Source organism: Galeopterus variegatus, unplaced genomic scaffold, assembly GCF_000696425.1.
Source record: "Galeopterus variegatus unplaced genomic scaffold, G_variegatus-3.0.2 Scaffold465, whole genome shotgun sequence".
Classification (NCBI taxonomy): domain Eukaryota; kingdom Metazoa; phylum Chordata; class Mammalia; order Dermoptera; family Cynocephalidae; genus Galeopterus; species Galeopterus variegatus.
In genome coordinates this window covers 401,259-414,470 of record NW_007726576.1, presented here as the reverse complement: position 1 = coordinate 414,470, position 13,212 = coordinate 401,259, and the positions used below count along the sequence as shown (strand labels likewise).

The 13,212-nt window shown below is 38.2% G+C and overlaps 1 protein-coding gene across 3 annotated transcripts in view; it reads right to left on the bottom strand.

Annotated features, from left to right (window-relative positions):
* Positions 1 to 375: 375 nt before the first annotated feature.
* ZMYM5 (zinc finger, MYM-type 5) overlaps positions 376 to 13,212 on the bottom strand; it is a 30,956-nt gene continuing 18,119 nt past the window's right edge. Inside the window, exons 4-7 of one of the 3 annotated variants that reach the window (XM_008569089.1) lie at positions 11,246 to 11,531; positions 10,544 to 10,709; positions 9,152 to 9,361; positions 376 to 1,837 (exon numbers count right to left, since the gene is read on the bottom strand). In XM_008569089.1, coding sequence (XP_008567311.1) covers positions 1,082 to 1,837; positions 9,152 to 9,361; positions 10,544 to 10,709; positions 11,246 to 11,531 — 1,418 coding nt within the window. In that variant the 3' untranslated portion in view covers positions 376 to 1,081. Of the gene's footprint in view, positions 1,838 to 9,151; positions 9,362 to 10,352; positions 10,710 to 11,245; positions 11,532 to 13,212 lie in introns of those variants that run through there. The other 2 variants (XM_008569090.1, XM_008569091.1) reach the window with 2 other exon arrangements.

Below are 13,212 nucleotides of genomic sequence, written 5' to 3'. Positions count from 1 at the left end.
TGCTCACATACCGTTTTGTTTCATAGGAAAAGCCTTGAAAGGAAACAAGCCCAAGTATATATAAGAATTTAATACATGATAAAATTGGCATCAGAAATCAGAACAAAAGGGAGAATTACTAAATACACAGCGATGGTGATACTGATTGGCTGTCTAAAAAAAACATAGATCCAAGGGCTGGCCAATTAGCTCAGTTGGTTAGAGCGCCGTGTTGTAACATCAAGGTCAAAGGTTTGTATCCCCTTACCAGTCAGCTGCCAAAAAAATTAAAAATAAAGAAAGAACTGTAGATTCTTAATATTCATTAGTGTTTCTCAAATTTCAAGCATGTTGTCTCTCCTTCCACAGTGGAAAAAAAAAAAAACCTACAATACCTGAAGGTTAACATTTTTATTTTAATATTTATTATATTTGTATCAACATAAAAATAGGCATATATTCTTTATGTTTTAAGTTCTCATGCAATGATAAAAGCTAAAACATTTACAAATTAAATTAAAACAAAAATATAAAACCAGTAAAATGCAAATTAACCACCTTATTTATTTAATATAACAAATGATACTGTTTGCTCAAATAAAACTGTTTTGCTCAAAAGAAATAAATCACAAGTATTTGGTTTAATAGCAAAAGCTGCAGTTTCAAATCCTATTCTGTAAACTGTTTGAGTGTTTTTACTTTAATATGTTGAGAATGCTTGTTTACATAAATATCTCATTCAAACAGTATTCATAAATTCAAATCTTTCCTCCTCCTTTCAAGGTAATCAGAATAGAGTATTAACCAAACCTGTCAAATGGCAGTCCTCAAATGCCAATTTTAAAAATGTGTGAATTGATAGGTTGAGAAAATTAAAAATTGCCTTTACTAAAATTTGCATTAATTACTACTGAATCCAATTAGTTTCAGATTTGGAACAGAAACATTCTTTACTATTTATTTGCTAATACACTTATTGCTAATGAACTGTTGCAAGTTACTCTGCATGGGAGACTCACAACACAAGGGCACTGACTGTTATGGTACAGATCTTTTCTGAGTAATGTAAGACCCTGTCATTTCAGAAAACAAATCAGGTATGTTATGTGTACAACAATATCACACTATTATTTTTCTCATCTTCATACGGTTTGTGTTCTGCAGCTTCAACAGTTTTTTCTTCCAAATCAGATTTTAATTTTGAATACTTAACACTATTGTTGATGTGCATTTCACTTTCTTCATGTTTACTAAGAATATGTGATAAATGCTGCCAATCTCTGCACCCATTCTCATTTTTCAGTTGGCTTTTTCCTTCCCCAAAAAGTTTGCAAAATAGACAAAACACAGAGTCTTTTGAGGTTGAATAAAGTAACCAGGATCTAGTGGTTTTTTCACCATTTGGAAGTATTCGTGTATAGTATGTTTCTGAAAACTTCCTCCCTGTATTGTCTTTTGGAAAGTTAAAATTTCTTACTTGAGGTGGATCACTTTCAATAAGAGTGTACCACTGTTTAATATTCAAAATTCGGGGCCATGTACCTGGATCTGGAGAAAGCACAACTGGAATAACGGAGTCTTCCAATTTTCTCTGTTCCAGTTGCTCTTGAAATATATCAGCTATGGCTGACATGGAAGAAGAAGGTAAATTCACATCCTGTTTGACCAGTAATGTATCTGTGCTACATTCTGCTGAAACTTGTAGCTCTGAAGTCTTTTCCTTTTTTTCTGGTATTCTCTCTGTTTTTCCCCAAAGTGTATTCAATGATCCATATAATTTTCTTTCATTTTCTTCTCTAACAGCATTCCTTTTTCTGTTTTCTGATGGTGATAATTTTTTTGATTTTGTTTCCATCATCTGGGGAAAACAGAATAAATTATAATTTCATTTTAGGATCGTTAAGATTTAAAAAATTAATGATACACAAATGTATCATTAAGCAAACACAAAGATGCCCATCATTAGCCATCAAAGAAATGCAAATCAAAATGACAATAATATACTACTTCACACCCACTAGTATGGCTGTAATAAATTGATAATGACAAGTTTTGGCAAAGATGTGAAGAAAAGGGAACTTCTCCCAAGGTGCTGGTGAGAATGCAAAATGATGCAGCCACTCTGGAAAACACCTGGCAATTCCTCTAAACAGAGTTAACATACTACCCAGCAATTCCACTCCAAGGAATATACCAAGAGAAATTAAAGTATGTGTTCACACAAGAACTTAATACACAAATGTTCACAGCAACATTATTCATAATAGCCAAAAAGTAGATATAACTCAAATGTCCACCACAGATGAATGGACAGATAAAAATGCAGTACTATCCATACAATGAAACACTATGGAAATAAAAACAAATTTAGTACTGATATATGCTACAATACAGATGAACCTTGAAAACAGTATGATACATGAACGAAGCCAGTGGAAAAATACCACATATAGTTTGGTTATATATGTGTGAACTGTCTGGAACAGGCAAATCTATAGAGACAGAAGGTAGATTAACAGTTGCCTAGGACTTTGGGGGGTTGTAGCGAGAAATGGGAACTGACTGTTAATAGGTATGAGGTTTCTTTTTGGGGTGAGAGAAATGTTCTAAAATTGACTATGGTGAGGGGTCGGCCCGTGGCTCATTTGGGAGAGAGTGGTGCTGATAACACCAAGGCAATGGGTCTGGATCCCTATATAGGGATGGCCGGTTAGCTCACTTCGGACAGTGTGGTGCTGACAACACCAAGTCAAGGGTTAAGATCGCCTTACAGGTCATCTTTAAAAAATAAAATAAATAAAATAAAATCGACTATGGTGAACTGTAGGGTATTGTTAATTATATCTCAATAAAATTGTTAATAAGAAATTAATGTAAAAGTTGCTAAAATTTAACAGCAATTAGTTTTAATGGTGAAATTTCCATAAATAATCTTATAATACACATGAGCATGCACACACACACACAAATACAGAGAGAGGGCTCTAATTCTGGTATACTTAGTACTTCGTTTATCATTCATCATTAATGACAAATGATTACTACTTTTTAAATTTGTCATAATGTGGACTGGCTGGTTAGCTCAGTTGATTAGAGCTTGGGGTTATTAACACCAAGTCAAGGGTTTGAATTCCTATACCAGCCAGCTGCCAAAAAAAAAAGTAAATTTGTCATTATGAAAGTACCTACAGATTTAAAGTGAAAACTGAGCATACTATATTTGTACTATACACATAAATATATATATATATTTATACTATACTATATATTAATACAAAGAGGACTTTTTTTAATTTGAAGATCTTAAACGATCAGCTCCTGGCTTGGAAACACAGGTCATTTTTAGATGTTGTTAGATTAACACTGTAAATTCAAAGTAGAATGTTATATACTGACATTGTTAGACCAAGGTGCCATATCTGTCAGAAATTTAATTCTGATTGTTTCTGAACATTTTACTGCCATCTACTGAAATGTGTTGTAGTAGACAAATTATTTTGTAGTCAACAAAATTATAATAAAAATGCAAAAAAGATTCAACATAACAAAGATGTATAACATACATGTAAATGGCATCCTCTTGGCTGTACACAGTACAATCAGAACTGTATACAATGGAGTTTAAGAAAGTAAGAGCCTTGTCTAATTCTGAAAGCAGTGGGACCGTACTGAAGTAAAAAAAGCAGAGAGACATGATCAAATATGTACTTTAGAAATAAGTAATACAATCAGAATAATCTTTCTAACTATAAGCAAGCAAGACCATAGGTAGAGAGATCAGTCAGGAAGCTGTGTTAGCAATCCTGGCAAGAGATGATGATAGCTGTTTAGGGTTATAGTAGTAGAGATATGATAGAGCTGAGAGATTAGGAAGTAGTTGGTAATTGAGGGGCTCTGGGGGCTAAGGAAGAGAGAACAGTCAATAATGACCTTATGTTTCTGTATGGGCACCTGACTGGATGGGAGGGTCATCTATTGATATTGGAAACAAATAAAGAAAGTAGGTTTGGAGGGCCAATTTTAGACTGAGTTTGAAGTAAATATGGAACACTCAAAGATTATAAATGGATATATTGGTCTAAAGCTGATGAGAGAAATATGAGCTGGAGATATATACTTGGAAGTCATCAAAACACATACCATTGTAACTACAGGACTGGATGAACATATTTAAGAGACAAAAAGCCCAGGGCTGTAGTGTTACTTTATTTTATTTTTTTCCCTTTTTGTCTTTTTTCGTGACTGGCAACGGATCGCAACCCTCAGTGTCACGCCCGTACCGGACCGGGACCGGCAACGGGATCGCAACCCTCGGTGTCGCGCCCGCACCTCGCTCAGCTAGTGAGCGGCCGGTCTGTATGTGGGATCCGAACCCTCGGCGGGAGCACCGCCGCACTGTAGCAGTGCGCCACCAGGCCAGCCCTGTAGTGTTATTTTTTATATAACCAAGCCCAAGCTCCAGTCTTACTAGTTTTTATAGTTACAATTTTCAATGTATGGGCGATGTCCCAACTGTATGACATCTGGCAAGTTATTTAACTTCTTAAGCTTCAGTTTCTTCAGCAACAAAACAGGATATTAATTGCATCTAACTACAAGACTGGTTAGATAAGAAACGAGAAAAGGCATGTAAAGCTGTAGGTATCTAGTTCCATAGTAAACTCACGTTAGCTATTATTATTGGAACACACTCACACATGGATATGCTTATATGACAACTACTGAACATGGTCTAATAGCAAAGAATTGATAAAAAAGACAAAGCTGGTTGATCCAGCTACCCCGTGGTGCAAAGGTTCACGGAACTTCTGCCCTACATTCTAGGTTCCAAAGTTAAACTGCTTGTCTTCCCCATCTGTGTCACTAAGGAACTCTCTTCTGGGGCACCCATATGAGATTCTTTGAAAAACAAATTCAATGATACTGTACTTTCGTGCGGTATTACATTATTCTGTCACAAGGAACACTTTTACTGTTGACCTGGATAAAAACTGGAGCCAAATAAAAGGCACGTGAAGGGGCCGGCCCGTGGCTCACTCGGGAGAGTGCGGTGCTGATAACACCAAGGCCCCGGGTTCGGATCCCATATAGGGATGGCCGGTTCGCTCACTGGCTGAGCGTGGTGCTGACAACACTAAGTCAAGGGTTAAGATCCCCTTACCGGTCATCTTTTATAAAAAAAAAAAAGGCACGTGAAGGAGGCACCAATCAACTAAAGCCCCTAAAAAAAAGGACAAAAAGCCACCAGAAAGAAAGGTAACAAGATGGAGAGCTCAATATTTAATAACAGAACGTCATATCACTCTCGGAAGTATCCCGGGTAGATGGTTGAGCCACTCCATGTAAAAGGCCAGTTAGAAATTACTAAATTGAAGCAGACATAGATACTGGCCTCAGAGAAACTATGGGTTACTGGGGGAGATGATGTACACATATAATTAAATATTTCTAGGGGGTGAGGGGGGAGGGAGAGGGGAATGGGGAGAGATTGGACAAGGGGCATAATAATTATGATTTGTAACAATATATATGCTAGTACTATTGATTTGATCAACATATCTCAATGTTGAACCCCCAAAATATGTATAATCAATTTTGATTAAATAAAAAAAAAATTAATTAATTAATTTTAAAAATATATATTTCTACCAGAAGCACACTAATGAAAGTTTCAGATATGAGTCAAATCCAGCTATGTGACTTTTGGTTAGACACACTCTGAACTTCAGTATCTTTAACATTTAAAAATTAAATATACATATAGTATAAAGCATCAACTAGTTATATCAGGTTAATGCAAACAAATAGTCCCCTATCGCGTCCACCCATTTCCCCTTTCCTAGAAGTTAAACACTTAAAATTTCTTTTTTTCTTTTATCTTTTTTTTTTTAAAAAGATGACCGGTAAGGGGATCTTAACCCTTGGCTTGGTGTTGTCAGCACCACGCTCAGCCAGTGAGCGAACCGGCCATCCCTATATGGGATCTGAACCCGAGGCCCTGGTGTTATCAGCACCGCACTCTCCCGAGTGAGCCACGGACCGGCCCCTTTTTTTCTTTTTTTTAGCATCGGTCTGGTATGAAACCACTTACAACATTTTTAGTAAATACTTTTAGTGTTGACTTCCAAATCTCAAAGTAGCATGTTTGTGTCACTTACTAATTCTTCCTCTCTAGGTACCAAGTGACTTCTTGATAAGCAAGATGGCAATTTAGTTCTTCTTCCTCTCACCATGCTTACCACGTACACACTCACCACCCAGCCACCTATGTACTCTTTGGTTACAGGATTTCTTGGACAGGATAATAGTTTGTTGCAAGGGATTGTCTTATGCACTGCACGATGTTTAGCAGCATCCCCTGCCTTTATCCACTACATTCCAGCAGCATCCCCTACCCCCTAGATGTGACAGACAAAAATGTATCAAGACATTGCCAAATGTCCCCAGGAAGACAAAATCACCCCTGGTTGAGAACCACTGGCTTAGATCAATATCCAGTCGTTACATTTTTTTATGACTGTGTATATTATTCAGAGACACGCCACTAACTGCAAGATTTCAGTTTTCTCTTACAATCTCCATATACTACTAAGGCTTTAGTTAGTCTTCTCAGAAGGCCTGCCACTAATCACTTCAAAATACTCATGTCCTGGGGGAAAGCACATTTATAAAACTCTATCACACAGAAACATCGTGCCTATATTTGCCAACTGTTTATTAGATGCTTTGCATTACTGGAATATGCATGAATGAACAAACTTTCTTCTAGGGGATTAGTGGCAGGCAATAGCTATTCAAGGAAGTCTGGATATACGGCTGCTGCCTATTTTGGCCATGCATATTTCCTTATTTTTACTTCCTCTGGGGTGCCCATTTAGAAGTAAAAAATTTATAATCTATATGTAAGCCTTATGCTTTTCAGAAAAAAGCATTGTATCTGTCTTGTTTATGAGCTCACTGTGCTTAACTTAGCAAAAATTCAGACCCAAATAAGTCATCTATTTAAAAAATAAAAAAGACTTGGAAAATATTTAGACTTAACAATGGTGTTATTACCAAATTAAAAGTTCCAGGTTACTTCTGTCATGTACTTTCTTTGAAAAAATATGTTAAGTCTTTGCCAATTTTTAAATCATTCATTGTGCTCTTCTATAAGCCACCTCCAAAAGCTTTGTTAAACATTAGGTGCAGTACATATAAAGAAAACAATAAATTTGACATAAATAAGCCTGGCAAAAATAACTTAAAAGCCAACCATGGGTATGTACCTTTTCTTTTGTTCAATAAATCTAGCAAGCACTTCAGGGTTACTCTTTCCTAAAGCCAATCACTTAAACCCTTATACAGTGAAATGGGGGTTAAGAATGTTCCTGGTTTTACATCTATGATCCATCTTGAATTAATTTTTGTGTATGGAATGAAATGGGGTCAAAGCTTACTTATTTCCATACAAACAAAAAAAAAACTGCTTTAGCATCATTTGTTTAAAAAACCTTGCTTTTGGGGCCGGCCCGGTGGCGCACTGGAGAGTGCGCCGCTTGTGAGTGCGGTGGCACTTCCGCTGAGGGTTCGGATCCTGGAGACCGGTTCCCGCTCACTGGCTGAGCGTGGTGCAAGCACAACACCAAGGGTTGCGATCCCGTTACCGGTCAGTAAAAAAGACAAAAAGGAAAAAAAAACCAAAAAAAAAAAACCTTGCTTTTGGGCCGGCTTGTGGCTCACTCGGGAGAGTGTGGAGCTGACAAGACCAAGTCAAGGGTTAAAATCCCCTTACCAGTCATCTTTAAAAAAAAAAACAACCTTGCTTTTCCCATCAAAATGATCTGGTACCTTCTACAATCTGCTGACTATATGTGGTTCTATTTCTGGACTGTCTTCTATTCCACTGTTTTTTTAAAAATCTATTCGTTTATATGCCAGTATCACACTACCTTAATTACTGTAGCTTTTTTTTTTTTTTTTTTGTCTTTTTCCTGACTGGTAAGGGAATCGCAATCCTTGGTGTGGTGTCGCCCGCACCGCGCTCAGCCAGTGAGCGCACCGGCCATCCCTATATAGGATCCAAACCCGCTGCGGGAGCGACGCTGCGCTCCCAGCGCTGCACTCTCCCGAGTGCGCCACGGGGCCGGCCCATTACTGTAGCTTTTTAATGTCAGTTGATAACTCCTTAACCCATACCTCACACCATACACAAAATTAAGTCAAGATGTATCACAGAACTAAAAATACAAGCTAAAACCAAAAGCTTCTAGAAAAAAATTTAGAAAACTATCTTCCTAACTTTGGTAGGCAGATTCTTTAAACAAGACTTTATTAAAAAAGTATTAATCAGGGCCGGCCCGGCGGCGCACTGCTACAGTGCGCCGCTTGGGAGTGTGGTGGCGCTCCCGCCGAGGGTTCGGATCCCACATACAGACCGGTTCCCGCTCACTGGCTAAGCGAGGTGTGGGAGCAACACCGAGGGTTGCGATCCCGTTGCCGGTCCCGGTCCGGTACGGGCGCGACACTGAGGGTTGCGATCCGTTGCCGGACACGAAAAAAGACAAAAAGGAAAAAAAAAAGTATTAATCAGAAAAAAAGCAATTAATAAAATGGACTTTATAAAAATTAAAACCTTTGCACTTCTCAAAAAAACATTAATGAAAAGACATCAGTCAGAGAGAAAATCTTCTGAATATCTTTATTTTACAAAAGACACATATGCTGAATATATAAAGAATTCCTATAACTCAATAATAAAAAGGCAACCCAATAAAAAAAAATGGGCTGAAGGCTTGAACAGACAAAAGATATATGTGATGAAAAGAGAGTATTAGTTATCAGGGAAATGCAAATTAAAACCTTAATGGGATCATCAATTCATCACTAGGATGGCTTAAATCAAAACAAACACCAAATTTTGGTCATAATGTGAAGTAACTGAAACTGTCAGGTTGTTAGTGGGAGTGCAAAATGGTACAGAAAAAAAGCACTCCTGTAATTTCTTCAAAGAGTAAACATTTAAGACAAACTTACAAGCAGTCAATAGATTTCAATATTAGAGATGGAACGGCTCAATGACAGAATGACAAAATAGAACTAAATGACATTCTGTGATAACTCTGGTTAATGTAAGCTAACAGGATAGAGCTGTTGTATACTTGACCATTTAAAGCTCATTAGAGAGAATTACCTGTTTATATTCATTAATGCAGCTTTGGCAGCAAAATCTCTTTTGCTGACTTCCAATCATCAGGATGTTTCCAGTACTTTTACTAGGCATGTACTCTCCACACTGTTCACAGCAGTTCATTATTAAACCATTGGCCAATCTGTACTTATTAAAGCAATGGTTACTGCATAGTTTATGTGTTACATTATTAACGCTGACTTCATGGCGAATCTGAAAGAAAAACCAGAATTTATTAACTAAAAGAAATCAACTGGGTTAGTGCAGTAAGCAATGAGATAACTAGTTTCTGCAACCGCTAATAAAATCTCAGTGAAAGAAATATTCAGGGAAAAGAAGACTTAAAAGCATATTTTGTTATTCTTTCATTTTTTTTATGGCTTCTTTGTAAGATAATTCTTTGATTTTATAAAAGAGAAAAGAATCACAGAACAAAAAGCAATAGAATCAGTAATAACTTCCTTAAAAACATTAAAGAACGATAGAAAACGAATTGGTAGAAGATTTTGATATGACCTGCTTTAAAAAAATAGACTTTAGACAGTATTACAAAGTTCATAGGCCTAGAACATTTGTGGGAGGGACTAAGGGAATTATTATTATCCATATTAAGGATGCTGTCTGTGTATTCACAAGCAAGGTGGTTCCTCCTGTGGTAACTGACATAAAATCATGTCCTTGATGTGCGTAGCTCTGGGGTAACCAACACCAAATGTAGTTATCAAGTACTGTGTAAAGTGAGGACAGCCTGTAAGTATGTTTTTTTCTCTTCCAGCAACTGGAAAGACTGCAATGTCTTAATTAGTGTGGACATTCACCCCACTTGTTCCGCATATTCTCATACCAGGATCCGCTCCTTCCTTCATGCCCCAAAAGTACATTTTTTTTTCCTTTTTGTCTTTTTTACTGACCGGTAACGGGATCACAACCCTCAGTGTCGCACCCGTACCGGGGACCAGCAACGGGATCGCAACCCTCGGTGTTGCGCCCGCACCGCGCTCAGCCAGTGAGCGGGAACCAGTCTCCACATGGGATCTGAACCCTCGGCGGGAGCACCGCCGCACTCCCAAGCGGCGCACTCTCCAGTGCGCCACCGGGCCAGCCCCCAAACTACATTTTTATTTAGCATTGTTAATAACAGCAAAATCCACCCTAAAACTATTGCCTTGTTTTATGAGTACAACCAATTTCATAGAAATAGATGTGTACCTTCCATACTACACAAATGGGATTTGTTTATAAGACAGTTCTAACATATCATTTTTTCTTTTAACTTCACATGCATTATGGATCCAGGACATGTGCATTACATAGACGATAGAACATATAACAGCACTTAAAAGTTAAAATTATCTCTGATGGCCTAAATAATAACTTAGGTATAAAAATCCAGACCTCTGTTAATTTACTACAAATTGTACATCTTGACTTATTAAAAAGTTCTTTTCTAAGATTCTGGTTGTCTTCACAGGGAGACAAACAAGATGTATTACAAAATTCTTGGAAAGATTTGCTTGACTCCACTGGAGGAACAACAGTAGCCTTCTTTGTAGGTGCATCTCTGAAACACAAGGGACAGACACACAAGAACACTGCACTTTAATAAAAGTCAAATATATGAACAATAATTGACATTTTTCACTTTCTTATGATTTAATCCTAGGAATCAAGCATAATTTTTGGATGTAGCAAAATCCGCTTTTGGCTTCATTGCCAAGAGTTCATAAATACCATAAAAAGAGAAGATTCAGAAGTAAAAATCTTTTGTAGCATAAGAATCTTGCCATAAGTTCTTTCAGATTTTCTAGAAGCACTCAAAAATGCTGGTAGTAACTTGTAGAACTAAGGTGTAAGATGAGGAGACAAGGGAGGCAAAGGCAGTGGCAAGGAGGGTGGCAGTTTACATCCACACCTATCCCCCATTTTCCTACCAGCTCTGACATACTCTAGGAGAATGCAAGCTCAGTAAACTTGAAGACACCCCTGCAACAATACTATCCATGAATCTATCCAGCTCTGCAATTACATTCACGACATTTATTTATACTCCTAGTATTTGACCATAAAGAGAAATGTTGAAAAGAAAATACTGCTTACTTTTTACACATTACCCTTGGTGTCTTTGGAGTATGTTTATGAGAGAAGGAAGAAAGGCAGGTGGTAGAACAAAAGAGGTGAGCTGATCCTTTCCGTTGATAAGCTGTCTGTCCCTTCTGTAAAGGCTTTTTGCAGTTTGCACAAGTGATTTTGGCTGGTTTACTAAGTTGCTGTTGTGTTGAAGGCTGGAAATTCTGTTTAGGAAGTAAGGCGACTGGTGATAAAGAAACAACCCCGGGTTGTTTCTGATTACGGGGAAATGATGCTGACTGGGAAATCCAAGAATCTTAAAAATGAAACACACAAGAAAAAGTCATGGAATAAATCAAAATGTGCAGCAGAAAAATATTTTAAATTTTAAGAGTTTATGAGACTAGTGAGGCAGCTGTATAAGCATGCAGTTAAGGCCAGAGAGAACTGGCCAGGGGAACTATCCACTTTATATTCCAAGTGAATGATACTCCATTGTGCCAACAACAATAAAATACACGGTGGCCCCTGGAATTGTGCAATGTGGTAGCCATCAGCTCTTAGGTCAGATTCCCCAAGTTCAAAATGTATCCCCAGGTTCAAAATGTATCTCCTTAACTTACTAGATTGTGCAAGTATATTAAGCTCTGTGCCTTTGTTTTCTCAGCTATAAACTGGGCAATGATACCTAACTTATCAGAGTGTTAGGAGGAATAAATGAGATAATGTACAGTGAAGCACTACCTGGCGCACAGGGCACACTCAAAAAATAGGAGCTACTTTTTCTTCCCTAAAAGGAAAGTATTAAAACATTTATAGAATAAAGCAAAGGATATGCAAATACAAAGATAAGTATAGTAGAAGCTCGGCTATTCAGAACCCCTGAGGAATGTGATAGTCTGGTAGTTTATATGATATCCATTTTCATTAACAACTTCCTCCACCCTGGCATTATGAAAAATTTTGAGTATACAGAGAAGTTGAAAGAACTTATCCCCTTTTAACATTCTATATTATGCTTTATTATGCTTACAGTCTGTCTACACACACACAGACTAATGTGTGCTCCACATAAGCATCATGTGGCAACAATTTTTTTTTTGGTGTGTTTTGTTGCTGTTATATTCCTGCAAGAGTACTTGGTCCCTGTAAATGCTCACTTAACACTCTTATACTTACCAAGTAGATTCCACACTACTTTTGCTGTTTTTGTTCTAACACATCTTTCCATCTATTCATTTCTCTAAACAATTGATCCATCTTTTTTTTTCTTCCCCCTTTTTTTTGTCTTTTTTCGTGTCTGGCAATGGATCGCAACCCTCAGTGTCATGCCCGTACCGGACCGGGACCGGCATCAGGATCGCAACCCTCGGTGTTGCACCCACACCTCGCTCAGCCAGTGAGCGGGAACCGGTCTGTATGTGGGATCCGAACCCTCGGTGGGAGCGCCGCCACGCTGCCAAGCGGCGCGCTGTAGCAGTGCGCCACCGGGCTGGCCCAGTACATGTCTTTTTATAATTTTTTTGTGTGTGTGGCAGCTGGCTGGTATATGGGGATCTGAACAGTAACCTTAGTGTTATCAGCACTACACTCTAACCAAGTGAGTTATCTGGCTAGCCTATATTTTATTTTGTCAAAAAAAATTGTTTTGGTATTAAGTGTCTCAGGGTTAAAGTTAAAGAACTCTTTTTTTTTGTCTTTTTTTCGTGTCCGGCAACAGATCGCAACCCTCAGTGTCGCGCCCGTACCGGACCGGGACCGGCAACGGGATTGCAACCCTCAGTGTCGCACCCGCACCTCGCTCAGCCAGTGAGCGGGAACCGGTCTGTATGTGGGATCCAAACCCTCGGCGGGAGCGCCACCCCGCTCCCAAGTGGCGCACTGTAGCAGTGCGCCACCGGGCTGGCCCAGTACATGTCTTTTTATAATTTTTTTGTGTGTGTGGCAGCTGGCTGGTATATGGGGATCTGAACAGTAACCTTAGTGTTATCAGCACT